This window comes from Zerene cesonia, chromosome 9 (genome assembly GCF_012273895.1).
Source record: "Zerene cesonia ecotype Mississippi chromosome 9, Zerene_cesonia_1.1, whole genome shotgun sequence".
NCBI classification, from domain to species: domain Eukaryota; kingdom Metazoa; phylum Arthropoda; class Insecta; order Lepidoptera; family Pieridae; genus Zerene; species Zerene cesonia.
Genome location: NC_052110.1, coordinates 6,250,686 through 6,265,333, shown reverse-complemented (window position 1 = coordinate 6,265,333; position 14,648 = coordinate 6,250,686). Strand labels below are relative to the sequence as shown.

General features: G+C 33.6%; 2 protein-coding genes across 2 annotated transcripts; one reads left to right on the top strand and one right to left on the bottom strand.

Annotated features, from left to right (window-relative positions):
* Nucleotides 1–368: 368 nt before the first annotated feature.
* LOC119829013 (THAP domain-containing protein 1-like) lies at nt 369–1,501 on the bottom strand. Its single transcript, XM_038351367.1, has 4 exons — nt 1,393–1,501; nt 925–1,111; nt 792–818; nt 369–700 (listed from the first exon to the last, which is right to left on the bottom strand). The coding sequence occupies exons 1-4, from the start codon at nt 1,467–1,469 to the stop codon at nt 386–388; spliced, it is 606 nt and encodes a 201-aa protein (XP_038207295.1). The 5' UTR covers nt 1,470–1,501; the 3' UTR covers nt 369–385.
* Nucleotides 1,502–10,117: 8,616 nt separating this feature from the next.
* On the top strand, nt 10,118–14,418 carry LOC119829190 (UDP-glucosyltransferase 2-like). Its single transcript, XM_038351592.1, has 7 exons — nt 10,118–10,261; nt 10,846–10,933; nt 11,577–11,772; nt 12,192–12,389; nt 13,091–13,310; nt 13,526–13,745; nt 14,195–14,418. Exons 1-7 carry the CDS (start codon nt 10,118–10,120, stop codon nt 14,416–14,418), a joined length of 1,290 nt encoding a protein of 429 aa, XP_038207520.1.
* Nucleotides 14,419–14,648: the final 230 nt, after the last annotated feature.

Genomic DNA, 14,648 nt, shown 5'->3' with positions numbered 1-14,648 from the left:
ACAGATTCGAAATTCAAATGTAATATTTTTTTATAATTAAGTGTAACAGTATTTATGGCCAGACTAAGTATAGTATAGTATGAAGTTTGAAGTATGATAAGTAGGATAGTAGGATTATATTAGTTACATAATGCTGTCATTATACTTTAATTGCAAATGCAACCTTATCTGTATTGTTTTAAAGGTTGTTAAAAATGTTAGGACTAATGATTTTTGATAGGACAAGGCATGAATGAAGTCTCACAATGTTTTAAATGCTTCTAATTCGCATTATAACTGTAAATTTATTAATATATGTAGGTACGTCCTATATTATGTAACTTTAACTGACACTAAATATGTTTATAAGTATTTAAAGGTATATCTATGATGGCTTTTTTATATATCAATGATGGGTTTTGATATTCGAGTCTGATTTTAACTTCTTCCTTAAAACATTTAACTGATTTTTTAGTGAAACAGTCTTTTTAAGAAGTGTTGTATATTTTTTCTTCAAGTTGTTAATGACCTTTTCCTTGATAATTAACCGTTTGCGGCATTTGTCGAGTTCGCTTTTTATGCGAATATTTCGAGGTGTATGCAAAATTGACCCTTTGCTTAGAGAACGAGTAGGAGATTCTAATTTCTTTTCATCATCTTGATCAAGCATTGCATTCGTACAACTGACGTCAGTATCACTGTCATTATCCGATTTTTCAATCTGTAACCAATATAGAAATTATAATTATCTACTGAGCTTACCATATCAAATATTAAAAAGGTGTACTAATACAATTACACAATACACGTACAATTTCAAAGTCCTGTGTTGTCATATCCTGTAAAAAAGAAATATATTTATAATCGAATGAAGCTTCAAGATATAAAATGATTTATCAAATATTTGCCTATTTTACAAAATATTTTATTTTGTTAACAAGTTACTTGTATTATATTAGGAACCGCCGTTTTGCGGAGACGTTTCATGCCTTTTGTAGTGTCATACATGTCTGCGTTCAAAAAATGCTCAGAACAAACGACGCTTGATCTATTCGGCTTAAAATATTCTTCACGTCTTTGTTGACTGATGATAGTAGTCCATTGTGCACATCTTATTGGGTCACGAGGAAAACTGAAATGTAAATGATTATTTTTAACAAGAATGTCGTGAACCCAAAGGTTTTCACAATTATCTTATTAACTAGACATAAACACATATACCTACGCAATAAAAATATCGACTCCATTTAAGCAGAACAGGGTTATTTTGTTATGCGACTGAGGTAAAAAGTAGACTATAAACATATAGAGCGACCATGGAAATATTATATCCGTTTTACATACTTAATGCGAAAAATATATATATTTGGTCATAAAAACGACAAACACAAATCAATAAGCTGTATTACCTACCGAAAATACGATATCCCATCCCTTTTTAATGTTCTTGATGTAATATTTTTACAATTTTTTAAAGCACATTTCGGCATGTTTAGCGTCTGCGCCTAAACACGAGCAACTATTCACTGGTGGAAAAGAGCGCACAGATTAGAACGTTGCGCTCATTTTATTTATAGTCTATGTTTAATACGGACGGACGATTTTGAGATATTTAGTGTGCATCTTGGGCTTTTTATAAATGTTATTTACATAACGATTAAATAGCGTGTTACCTGTGTTTGCAATTAAAATGTAAAACTTAAGTATGCATAACTAACTAGGTGGCGCTGTAACAAAAATTGTGCTTTATTCTATCCCTATTAGAGCTAAGACCGTCAACTCTAACAAAAACATATATTATACATACTCATATAGTACACATTTCGATTATGAGGATACTATTGCACAAGCGCGCTGGTACCATAAACATAGACTTAATATAGATATATAATATAATAATAATAATAAATGAAATCTTTATTTGCATAAAAACGTTACATGTATATGAATCCTTAGGCTCCTGAACTAGTATAGCACTGTCTCAGGAGCCAGAGGCTTCTCCCAATTGTGTTCTTATTAATTGATAAAACAGATGACTCATATATTTCGAGAATTCTTAGTAAGTAAGTGGCCATTTTATCATTTTTAATCAGATTTATATGAGGAAGTTCTTATGATTCACCAAAAGTGGCCATGTCAGCCCTGCATATCTATATATTATCCATTTATTATCCCATAGTAATAAGTAATCAGTTCAATTTTTATATAAATATTTTTTATCTTATCAGATAGACCTAATTTTATATCTTCATAATATAAACACCAGGTATTCGCGTGGTTATGTGGTTATGATAATAATAGTTTCAGCTATTTTGATTCATAATGTAAAAACTTTTAACCCCTTTTTAAAAAAAATTGCGCGTACAAAGGAGTATGAAATTTCGCACACTTATCCTATCCTACTAATATTATAAATGCGAAAGTTTGTAAGGATGTGTATGTGTTTGTTACTCTTTCACGCAAAAACTACTCAACTGATTGCAATGAAATTGGGTACGTAGATATCTTGACAAAGATACTTTAAGGTTTAAATTTGCTTTTACCTTATGCAGTCCCCATATTATGTATGATTATACAACGGTGCTAATTTCTACTCATGTTTTTTAGGAATTTCGAAAAAAATAACTACACTTCATGATCCATTTGAGTCTTCACAAGAAGTATGTCTTGACGTCTTTACAAGAAGTATGTCCCAAAGTTTTGCTACTTAACCAAAAAAACAGTAAATATTTTTTAGTTTTAAACTGTTTGCAATCTGTTAAATACCGCCTCACTGCTAATACATGATCCGATAACGTTTTGGCACGGATTACGATTGCGTATTGACGTCATCTAAAAAAAAAGTCGACTTTCTGTATGCCCAAAGTATCTTTTATATATTTTACATTATATTTTGAAATATACCTTGGCTCAAAGCTATACCATACGGTATTTAATTCTTATAATATGGCTTACTAACTGCGCCTCGCGGTTTCACTCGCGTAAATCTGTGTCCCGTAGGAATATCGGGATAAAAAGTTGCTTATATGTTATTCCAGTTGTCCAGCTGTCTGCGTACCAAATTTCATTGCAATCGGTTCAGTAGTTTTTGTGTGAAAGAGCAACAAACACACACACACACATCCTTATAAACTTTTGCATTTATAATAATAGTAGGATAGTAGGATGGCAACTAAGTTGGTGGTCCACCTGATGGTAAACGATCACTACCGCCCATGAATATTCTCAGAGGTAGTGCCTCTGCGTATTTGAGGCTATTCGCTTTTAATGGATAAGGAAAGGATTGATCACTGGATAGAAGGATTGGGAAGGGGCCGCCGTCTCTACTCACCGTTGAGCAAACGTAGGCCTGTTTTTAATGTGGGAGTCGAGCTTGCTTCGGCACGAATTGGGCTAGCTCGTACAGACCTGACCAGACCCTCACAGAAGACCGGCGTGAAATAACCATGATATTATGGTTCGTTTATTATAATATTATAAAAAAACTAGCTTTTCGCCCGCGGCTTCGCCCGCTTATATCGTGCGACATGGTAAGGAGTTTTTTTTTTCGCATTAAAAAGTATGGTTTGTTCTTTCGTTTAGCTCCATCTTCATACCAAGTTTCATCAAAATCGGTTTTACAATAACGAATTATCATATCATACAAATATTCATCCCCTCTTTCAACCCTTTCTACCCTTTTTTCGCAATAAAAAGTATCCTATGTCCTTTCCCAAGATCAGTTCTATCTTCATACCAAATTTTATCAAAATCGGTTCACTGGTTTAGACGTGAAAGCGTAACAGACAGACAGACAGACAGAGTTACTTTCGCATTTATAATATTAGTAGGGATTAGTAGGGATTGTACGAAACACAGTAGCATATAATTTCACGCCGGTTTTCTGGGGGGTGTGGTACTGTCGCGGGGCGAGCCTGCCCAATTCGTGTCGCAATCTGATTTTACTGGAAGCTAAAATGAGTAATAGGGCAATGATTATATTATTTAATCTTGCGGCATCCACTAAGATTGCATCTTATCGCACACCACGAACGGCGATACAATAAATAAGCACAACCACGGTGACTTTTATTTTACAACAACTTTTATTTAATAACTGTTCCTAATCAGTATGTTACCTGGGCGTATTAACAAATCTATACATATAATAAATTGTAACCAGACTATTCCTGTATATTAAATATTTCTTTTAAAGGATGATTATTGTGAAATAAGTGCAAAACAATTGTTAATATTTCATTTTCTATTTGTCTCTTTGTATGTGCGTCAATCACCTAATATCCACGGGCCAGATTTGACAAAATTTCATCTGGCGGTAGGTTAATATTAGATTTATCTTATAGGCTATGTTTCTATATAATAAATGATTGTTAGGATATCCATAAATGTTACCAGGAGTTAAAAAAAAAACATGTCCGTAAATGACGTGTCGTGACGTGTTTCTAGAAAGGTTTTTTGCTTAACTAAATTCTTGACGAGAGAATCTAAATTCGTTAAAAAATATAGTCCATATTCTTCGAAAATACTCGAAACAAAATTTGTATACCACGTGAGAGAAGCCGCGGGAGGGAAACTAGTAACAAATAAATTAAATTATCTATAATAATATTTCAATATCTGCAATAATTTATGCTTAGTAAGAATATAAAGCTGAATTATATAAGAATTTGTATGTTTGTTTAAACGCTAATCAGAGGAGCTAGTTGACCGATTTTGATGAAATTTGGTACAGATATGGTTTAAGACCCAAGAAAGGACAGAATCCTGCCTCGTGATCAAAAATTTTTTCTATTCTTTCAAAAATTTCTAATTTATAAAGCATTTCAATGCTATAAAACTAAAAATTAAAAAAAAGGACAGAATAGTTTTATCCCGAAATAACCAAGTAATATTATAAAAGCGAAAATGAATTTTTGTATTACTTTTTCGCTTATACATCACAAATTCAATGGTATTGTAATAAATCACCGCGGTAAACTGTAGCCTACATCACTTAGCCTCTTTATTATAATTTATAACAAATACGCGCTCCATTCCGATGTGATAGATAAACAAATAAACAAGCACTCGCATTCATATTATATAAATTATATAAGAATGGTAGTAGTAAATAGCATAGTTAAAATTTACAATAACGATAATCTTGGAACTAGCATATACGCGACATAGTTCCGATTATTTGTTTATTATCAACTGGCAGTTCGCCCCGGCTTCACCCGTGGTACATATATAGCCTATGTCACTCGGCAAAGTTGCAGCTTTCTAAGGGTGAAAGAATTTTCAGAATCGGTCCAGTAGTTTTTGTGTTTATCCATTACAAACAAAGAAACAAATATAAAAATTCTTCCTCATTATAATATTAGTGTAGATAGATATAATGCAAGTTGATTAACGACCACCGAAGGTGCAAAAATTATAATAAATAAACCGTTTTTCGTACGATTTTTTTTCCCTATTCCTTTTACAAAAGTAACTAAACTTTTTATTTACAAAATTTCACGAAACTGGTGAAGAGTTTGTTGGCGATGCGCTCTTAAAGAATTGGTTTTATGTAATTAATCTTCACTTATATCTTTGTTAAGACATTTGTCAAAATATTTCGTGTTAATTTAATCCTTAGTGAACCTATTTTGAACGTTGCTTCGTACCAAATTTATACCCAAAAATATCTTACTCCTTACTAATATTATAAACGCGAAAGTTTGTAAATATGAATGGACGTATGTATGGATGTTTGTTACTCTTTCACGCAAAAACTACTGAACCGAGTGCAATGAATTTTGGTACGTATATAGCCGAACAACTTGAATAACACTGATATTCCTGCGGAATATAGACTTAAGCGGGTGTAGCCTGTATATTTCATCCACTGAAAATCAGTGTTAGTACGCTGAGTGGCGGGCCTAATTAAGGCATGTCATAAGGCATCTTTTCATTGCGTTGACTTAAAAGTTTTTGATTTTTGGAATAAAAGATGCCCTCAGACCTTTGATATCACGAGCAGCTACAATTGTACTTAAGACCTGTTTATGTATGTATCCAATAAATAAAATTTATGTTACACATGCGCAGATAAATTGATAAATCGAATTATTTCCTGCACTCTCGCCTGGTCTCGAACCACGACTTGTCGATTATATGTCCGAGGTCCTCACCACTGAATCACCACTGCTTTTTATGAGGAATCCTAAATTCCAATATAATTTTATGAGTAATATGTTGTAGTCAAAACTCATAATTGGTCTAAACCTGTTTTTACCGAACAAATAATTCAAAAGTGGTTTTAACAGATGCCCTTAGTTATTATCAATTTTGGTTTATTTTTGCAGTCCAAGGTGGTTTTAACTAGAGAACTTTTTTACTGATAGGTCAAAACTATTGAACAAATGTATCTTTTAAAATCCCTAAGACATTTCTGGCATACGTTGACTGTTGCCAGCTTACACTCGCTTACCTTGCTGCACTTGTGCGTTGCTTTACAGTAAACAAGCATGCTCGTTGCTTTTCTAACTTATTATTACAATAAAAACTATGAAATACTATGTGTTTTCAACCAACGTTAAAAATAAATTGCCACAAAACCACTTTTTAACAGATTCTGCAGTTAACACGTTTCTTTTACTAATAGCACCGCTCGAATCCGCAAAATAACATACTACAAAAATCTGTCAATACTGTTTCACCATTTGGTATCTTTCAAAAACACTTTTATCGGATTTCGGCAGTCAAAAGTGATTTTAACCGATTATCAGTTGCGACTGTAACATATATATCAGATAGGAAGATAGTGACCCTTATAAATATGTTGTTTTATGTTTAGTTATGTTTGAGGTGTAGAAGCGGTTGCATTCAAAAGTTGTGTGAAAATCAACAGTGGAAAATTTGAAGGCAAGCGTTACTTATTGTCATTTACCATATCTACGTACCAGTCATGCAGGCACAGTAGTCGGCTAGCTGCGCCCGTGACTTCGCGTGTGCCTAGATTCAAATTCAAATTAAATTCTTCACAGTAAATTATAACCTGCATATTATTGCCGAGGACTAATAGAAAGATTAAAAAAGGTTCCTCAAATCTATAAAATTTAATGTTTTCGTTATTGACATGACAATCGCACACAACAATCACATTGAATATAATATGTTATACTTGCATTTACATTGTGTCTTAACGCGATGGTCGAGTTAATTTATTTATGTAAATATAAAATATTTTAATACAAATTGTAATAGATCTTATAATCTCTACAGAGTGTTGTTAGCTTAGCTTATAACGTAACTTAAGTTGTTAGAAGATCGCTTAAGGAACTAAAAAACAATAACCGACTTGAATCTCATAAGTACAATACAACTGTGTAAATAAATAAATAAATCAAAATTTCAACCGCCTGGTGAAGCACGGATGGATAGACCGATAGACAGACAGAAATAGGATACCGATGCACATTTTGACCTTTGAATAAGAAATCGAGCTAGCTTTTACGATTTGGTTTGTTAAAGATATATTATGATTGAGAAATTTTGAAAGAGTACCCATCAATAGATGGCTTGGGGTGTATTCTCCCATAGGCGCATAAAACCGAAGTAGAAGAAATTCGATTACTGAGGCGTGATCACGGGTGGCCTAGGCTACGGTTTGACAAAAAGATGGGTTCGAATCCCGGCTCGTGATCGAATTTTTTCTAATCTTCCAAAATGTCTCATTTAATGTATTTCAATGCTATAAAACTAAAAATTAAATATATTAATATGTAGTAATTCATATAACAAACCACAATTATCGTATTGTGTTAAACGTGGTTACATTACCGATTGAACACCTAATTTATAGTACCTACGCTCTGGCTTCAGACCTTCAAATACTCATTGAGGGGGGCATTTTAAAAACATCATCTCTAGTTAAACCAGTAATGATCATGTGTGCGTGCGTCTAGCCATTTCATAGCAAAAATAAACATAGTATGTGATAGTATAAAATATAAGGTCCACTTATTTATGTCTATACGTGAGTATATATACATATATGTTGTTTAAATATTTACTGTTGAACCGGTAAGTGTCTTTGTTAACAAGTTTGTTTGGTTTGAGTATAAAATAAATATAGAAATACACACAAAGATAAACTTAATTGTCTTGTTCTCATACAGAGAATACGTAACGAAACTATTTAATCCTAATCATCTTAAGAGAATAATAAGATAAAATCGTGAAATTTTATGTATTATTAAATAACTGCAAAGTTTGAAATCTCTGCTTTAAAGTGGGTCGAAAAGGACTCTAAAAGAATCGGTTACATGCAAACACAAGTGAAGCTAATAAAAGCGCGTTTATCATACGCTTCTGTATATTTTATGTCTGAAATATTAATACATATATTTCATGCTTATAATATTCTAGCATTTCTGAAATATGTAAATATCAAATATTTTACCCGTGATAAAGAACTATTACTTTCTCGGATCTTATACTATATTTATATATCAAATTTCATTAAAATCAGTTTTGGTTTATGCAAGAGAAGAATAATAATAGAATGCAAGAGAGACTGACAGACAAAGTTACTTTCACATTTATTATATTACTAGCGATCCGCTCCGATTTCGCTCGAGTTACATATGCAGTGTCACACATGTGGTGTACTATGCTCTATGAAATTAATAGTTTTAAATACGCTGATAATGTAAAAAATATTCATAAAACCCACATATTTTTTCTATTAAATTCTCTATATTATTATGTGCACCGCCTGAATGACAACTTGCCGACCTTTGCTAACCGCACGTGCACTTGTAAGATTATGTTTTCATATACACACCTAACTGTTTCGCCCCGGCTTCGCCCGTGGTACGTATATAGCCTATGTCACTCATTAAGTTAAAGCTTTATGATAATGAAAGAATTTTTGAAATCAACCTAGGGAGACCAAAGAAAATAAAGATTCATTTTTATGTATAAAAACTAACGCATTAGCTGAACGATAAAAGTCGGCTACGCGAAGTTGGATGTAAACATACAGTAACAAAATGTAAAAAAAAAAATATTTTAGTTTTTCAAACAAAAAAAAAACACAAACGGTTCAGTTTTATTATATTATAATCTTAGATAATAAATACAGATTAGTTGGAGTAGGTTTATATTTTAATGTATATTACTATCTTATCTTCATATTTCATATGTTTATGCACGTCCTTCGTACTTTATACTGTTATCATATTACGAGTATAATAGGATAATGATGATTTCATTTAACAAATTTTTTGACGAGCCTATAAATACTTTCTTCCGGATATGCGACGGAGAATCAAGAAAACCCAATATATGTCGTGAAAGCGAACATTCCACAGGGTAACAATCATACAGTAGGGAAACGAATGTACTCAAATGAGTGATGAAAACAGTGACCTACCGACTTAATTCTACTGTTCTACGTTGTTCATTCGAGCCGCATGTGTTTTTGATCCTCGGTTATAAAAAATCATTGTGGCAGTGAACATGCTTCGGCACGAATTGGGCCAACTCACACCGGGGTAGGGTACTACCCCGTGGTAATGAGTGGTGTGGTAACACACCCACAAAAAACCGGCGTAAAATAATAGCTTACTATTGTGTTTCGTTCGGGGGAGCCGGAGTCCTCAATCCTCTCCTTATCCCTTATCCCTTATCCCTTAAAAGCGGGCAGCGCATTCTCAGATGTCTGAGCCTCTGCGAATGTTCATGGGTGGTGGTGATCGTTTACCATCAGGCGAACCACCAGCTCAGTTGCCTGCTATGACTTAAAAAAAATCTGGCAAATGTTGTCAGTCCTGGAAATCCCAAATAATATTATACGTGTCGTGAAAGTAACTCTGTCTGTATGTCTGTCCTTCTTCACGCCTAACTTCATGAGACTGATCCATATAAACTATTTATGGACTCGGCATTTTCATTATCATTTGCATCTTACCTGAAACCTAAGAATTACCTAACTAAGACTGTGTTTGTAATCTGTTTCATATTGATTACGGATCAATTTGATTAGATCATGGCAAGAAATTAAAATTCCATATTTGTAATAAATGTTAAGCGAAGTATAATTGTACACTGTGTTTTGCTGTTTATTCCTTTTTATTACATTTATATCCCGTCTTTCTTGTTTTAGAATATGCTTCGACCTCTAATCGTGCTAGCCTCTCTGCTGGCGTTCAGCAATGCATACAAGATTCTAGTGGTGTTCCCCTTTCCAGCCAGGAGTCACTCCATCCTTGGCAATGGAGTCGTTGATGCTCTTCTCAAGGGCAATCATGAGGTAATAAAAGAAATATTAATCACGCTTGCCATGAAGCATTCGAAATTCGGGATCAGTTAAATAGAACCCCCCTTTTAAATGCGTTAAATGATCAATCCGATTTAGGTGACCTTTGTGTAAACAATTACAAATTATGTAATTGGAAAACCTCGAAGAAAATGTCTCGAGGTCACCCAAACCAAAATGATGTGCCAAATGATATCAAATACTTTAAGAAATGGAAAAAGATCTGAAACTATCTCTTACCTTAAACTTATACGATGAATTAAAAATCTTTGCTGTAGATAAATTCTTTAAACTTTACTGTTCCAGATACTAAAGTGCAACCAAATAACAAAATTTTCCTATCAACATAAAAAAAAATCCTGATTTTTTGAATAGGATTGAAAAACTTCTAGGTTTTTAGGTATGCGTTAGGTTAAAGTCGTTAATATTTTAAACCTATTACTAATTACTTATGATTATAATGAAATAGAATGGAGAGAAATAGAGTTGTAGAGTAGAGAAATAGAGAAATGAAATAGAGTTCTTCATCCTCGCAAATCTTTTAAATATTGTGAGGTAAAATAACATTTATCTTTCAGATCACTCATGTAACTGCATTCCCTAGGAAGAAAAACTCGCCCAACCTCAGGGAGATAGATGTCAGCAAGAATTTAGTATTGATACCAGGTGACTCAATACAATTTCATGTATTTACAATACTGATTTCTATTGCAATTATGTTTGAATTCTTTTAAATAAAACAATAAAGATTCTGAACTCACCACATCTCATATAATATGATATAAATTCTATCCTCCATCTGTAGGAGCTTCATTGCATAATTATTATAGTAAGATTTTTAAAGTGTGAGTCAAATCACGCTTCGGCACGAATTGGGCCAGCTCGCACCGGGGAAGTACCACACCCCCACAAAAGACCGACGTGATATTGTAGAATGCTACTGTGTTTCGTACAGTGGTTGGGGGAGCAAGAGGCCGGTTTCTTTTTCCTCATCCATCCTAGTCCATTCCTTTTTTCCACTCGGCAATGCCTTCTTTATCCCTTTGACCCATAAAGCGGGTGGCGCATTCGCAGAACCACTACCTGTGAATGTTTATTGGCGGTTCGCTTATCATCAGGCGAACAACCAGCACAGTTGCCCGCTATGAATTAAAAAAGAAAAGAAGTAAGAATCATGGTAATCTACGAGTATATCGATAAGATAGTACGACTTAGTGGCACACAGTTTTGTTTATTGTGATAATTATGTATGTTTTACTCACTTTCCCGATAAACTATAAAAAATTCTAAATTCTTATTAATTTTACAGATACCATGCGTATGGTTGTGGACGCCTTATTAAGGAATACTAACTTTGATATCGATATATCAGAATTTGTTGTAATTACTACAAAAATGATTTCTCAAACTATAGAAAATCCAGCAGTTCAAGAACTTTTTAATAATCCAAACGAAAAATTCGACGCTATTGTCATAGAATGGTTTTTCAATGATGCGTTATCTGGGTGAGAAGTAATCAAGATTATTATATTTTTCATTAGCTTTCCGTTCGAATTTTTTATTCATAGTTCCCAGGGATATTGTCCTGACCTTGACGTTGTCGTTTTTCTGGTCTCAAACTATATCTATCCGAATTGCATCCAAATAATTTCAGAGGTTTAAGCGTTGGGAAGGGGCAGACAGACAGTTGCTTTCCCATTTATAACATTAAGATGGATAATAAGGATTTCATACATTTTATTGAAAAACACAAAGTCATAATATGTAATTTACAATTTTACATCGACTTTCTTAAAACTTTCGTTAAATCTAAAATAGGTCCTCCCATTTCGATTTTCAAATTCATGTTTCCTATTTTGTATCAATCCTACAAACGTTATACGAATATCCAATGTTTATAGAACTACGATTATTAATATTTCAGGTTGTCCGCAATCTTCAAATGCCCCTACATTTGGGTTTCCTCTGTGGATCCTCACTGGAGAGTTTTGGCTTTGGTAGATGAAATGCCCAGCCCCACGTACACTCCCGACATGACGTCCACTTCAGTCCCACCATTCAATTTCATGCAACGCGCACAAGAGCTGATGATGCAAGTAATGGGATTGGGACTTAACTATTTGTAAGTATATTTAGATGAGAAAATTTGAAGAATTTTTTGAAAGAATAGAAAAGAAGTTGTTCACGAGGCGGGATTTCAACCCGCGTCTTTTTGCCAAACCGTAGTAACGGCTAGCCAACGGTCACCCGTGATCCCACCTCAGCAATCGAATTGCTTCTACTCTTTCGGTTTTATATACCTTAGGGTCACCGCACGCCATCTATTGAGATGATTAAGAACCGTCACAACCAATATAAAACTTTCAATGATTACAATATTGTATCTATGGAACGCGGCCTTTGTTAAATTTAATTTTTAGTTTTATAACAGTGAAATGCTCTACAAATGAGAAATTTTTGAAAGAAAAGAAAAGAATTGATCAAGAGGCGGGATTCGAACCCGCGTCTTTTTTAGTTTGTTAGCCAATTTCAAATTACATGAATAAGCTACATAAACTACTAAAAGTATTATAATGCCATAAAGCATATGATCCACAGCATTTAAAAAAAACAGATAAATTTATGATATGCGTCAGGCTATATCATAACATGTATATTAAATACATAATTTGATACAATAGAAAAAAACAGAAACTCGTTTTTAATCATTTCTTCTAACGATTAAAAACAACTCAAATGATTTTGCCCGTGTGACTCATTCATATATTTTATCAAAGTCAAACATATTATCTGATTAATTTGATAGTGTGTTATTTTTTGCAGCGTCATCAATAACCTGCAACTTAATGCTTACCAGAATTTGCTAGTGCCATTTATTGAGAAGCGTGGATACAAAGCACCTTCGCTAAACGAAGTTCTGTACAATTCTTCTTTGTTACTGTCTAACTCCCATCCTTCTATGGGTACAGCTTTAAGCTTACCCCAAAATGTGAAGGCCGTTGGTGGGTACCATATAGGCCGTGATGTGAAACCTTTGCCCGATGTGAGTGTAAATCGAAGTTCTTTAACAATATTTACTTTCGTACATTTGATATTAAATTTTTATCTGATAAATTCATTAAGTTAAAATTTTCACGTAGCAGGAAAAATGCTATAAAAAATATTCATTACATATTTAACATTATTTAGAGCGATTCAATTACATTTATATTTACTTAAACTATATATAAATGTCATGTTATTGTTATAAATTTACAGGACCTAAAGAAAACACTCGACAATTCCAAGGATGGCCTGATTTTCTTCAGTTTAGGTAGCAATGTCAAAAGTGCATATTTACCAGACAAAGTAAAGCGAGAACTGTTGAAAGTGTTCGGTGGTCTGAAGCAGACGGTTTTGTGGAAGTTTGAAGAAGAACTGCCTGACACTCCTCCTAATGTTCACATAATGAAATGGGCCCCACAAACAAGTATTTTAGGTAGTCTAATGTGTTTAATATTCTAGCCAGATAGCTTTATGCAAATAGCACTACAATCTCTGCTTATTCTAGTGTATTGCCTTAATAGCGTATTATTAATTTTAACGTGATTGATGCACATGCAAAAACACAATCAAAAAGTTTACGTACCATTTTTTCACATATTTGGAATCCCATCCATATTGCATAACAATAACTCTTTATAGGATAAAATTAAAGCGCAGAAATAGTCCAGTTACTGTTTTTTTTTATTATATGTATAAATAGATTTAAATTTATATTATATTAGTCAAGTATCTCAATCGTTCTTCCATTAACTTTTCATTTTCTGTATCTCAAATAAAATTACGGAATATTCAGATCTCTCTCTTCGGAATCAGATTCTCTTTGATAAAAATCTTGGCATAACTGTAACGTTTTCCAACCTACACCCACCCATCTTATTTCAGCCCATCCAAATTGCATAATTTTCATCACCCATGGAGGTCTACTTTCCACAACCGAAGCTGTTCATTTCGGAAAGGCCATCATTGCTATACCGATATATGCAGATCAACCAACAAATTCCAAGAGAGCAGTCAGTCATGGATTCGCCCTACAAGTTGAGCTAACAATGAATCTCGCAAATGACCTTAAAGTTGCTCTTGAAGAAATGATATCAAATCCCATGTAAGTATTCTGCACTCTCGTAAAAACTAAGTGAATCGAAATAGGGTTTGACACAGACAGGAGGACTGAATCGGAAAATGGCCTTATTTATATAGATTTAATAGATAAAGCTGCGCCCCGCGGTTTCACCCGCGTTAGTCCGTATCCCGTAGGATAATCGGGATAAAAAGTTGCCTATATGTTATTCCAGTTGTCCAGCTGCCTACGTACCAAATTTCATTGCAATCGGTTCAG

Coding starts and splice junctions, on each gene's coding strand:
- LOC119829013 (XM_038351367.1), bottom strand. CDS start 1,469: ATGCCGAAATGTGCTTTAAAAAATTGTAAAAATATTACATCAAGAACA. Junction 1,112..1,392: donor GATGGGATATCGTATTTTCG/GTAGGTAATACA, acceptor TTTACATTTCAG/TTTTCCTCGTGACCCAATAA. Junction 701..791: donor CAACACAGGACTTTGAAATT/GTACGTGTATTG, acceptor TATTGGTTACAG/ATTGAAAAATCGGATAATGA.
- LOC119829190 (XM_038351592.1), top strand. CDS start 10,118: ATGCTTCGACCTCTAATCGTGCTAGCCTCTCTGCTGGCGTTCAGCAAT. Junction 10,934..11,576: donor GAATTTAGTATTGATACCAG/GTGACTCAATAC, acceptor TTAATTTTACAG/ATACCATGCGTATGGTTGTG. Junction 13,746..14,194: donor CCCACAAACAAGTATTTTAG/GTAGTCTAATGT, acceptor ATCTTATTTCAG/CCCATCCAAATTGCATAATT.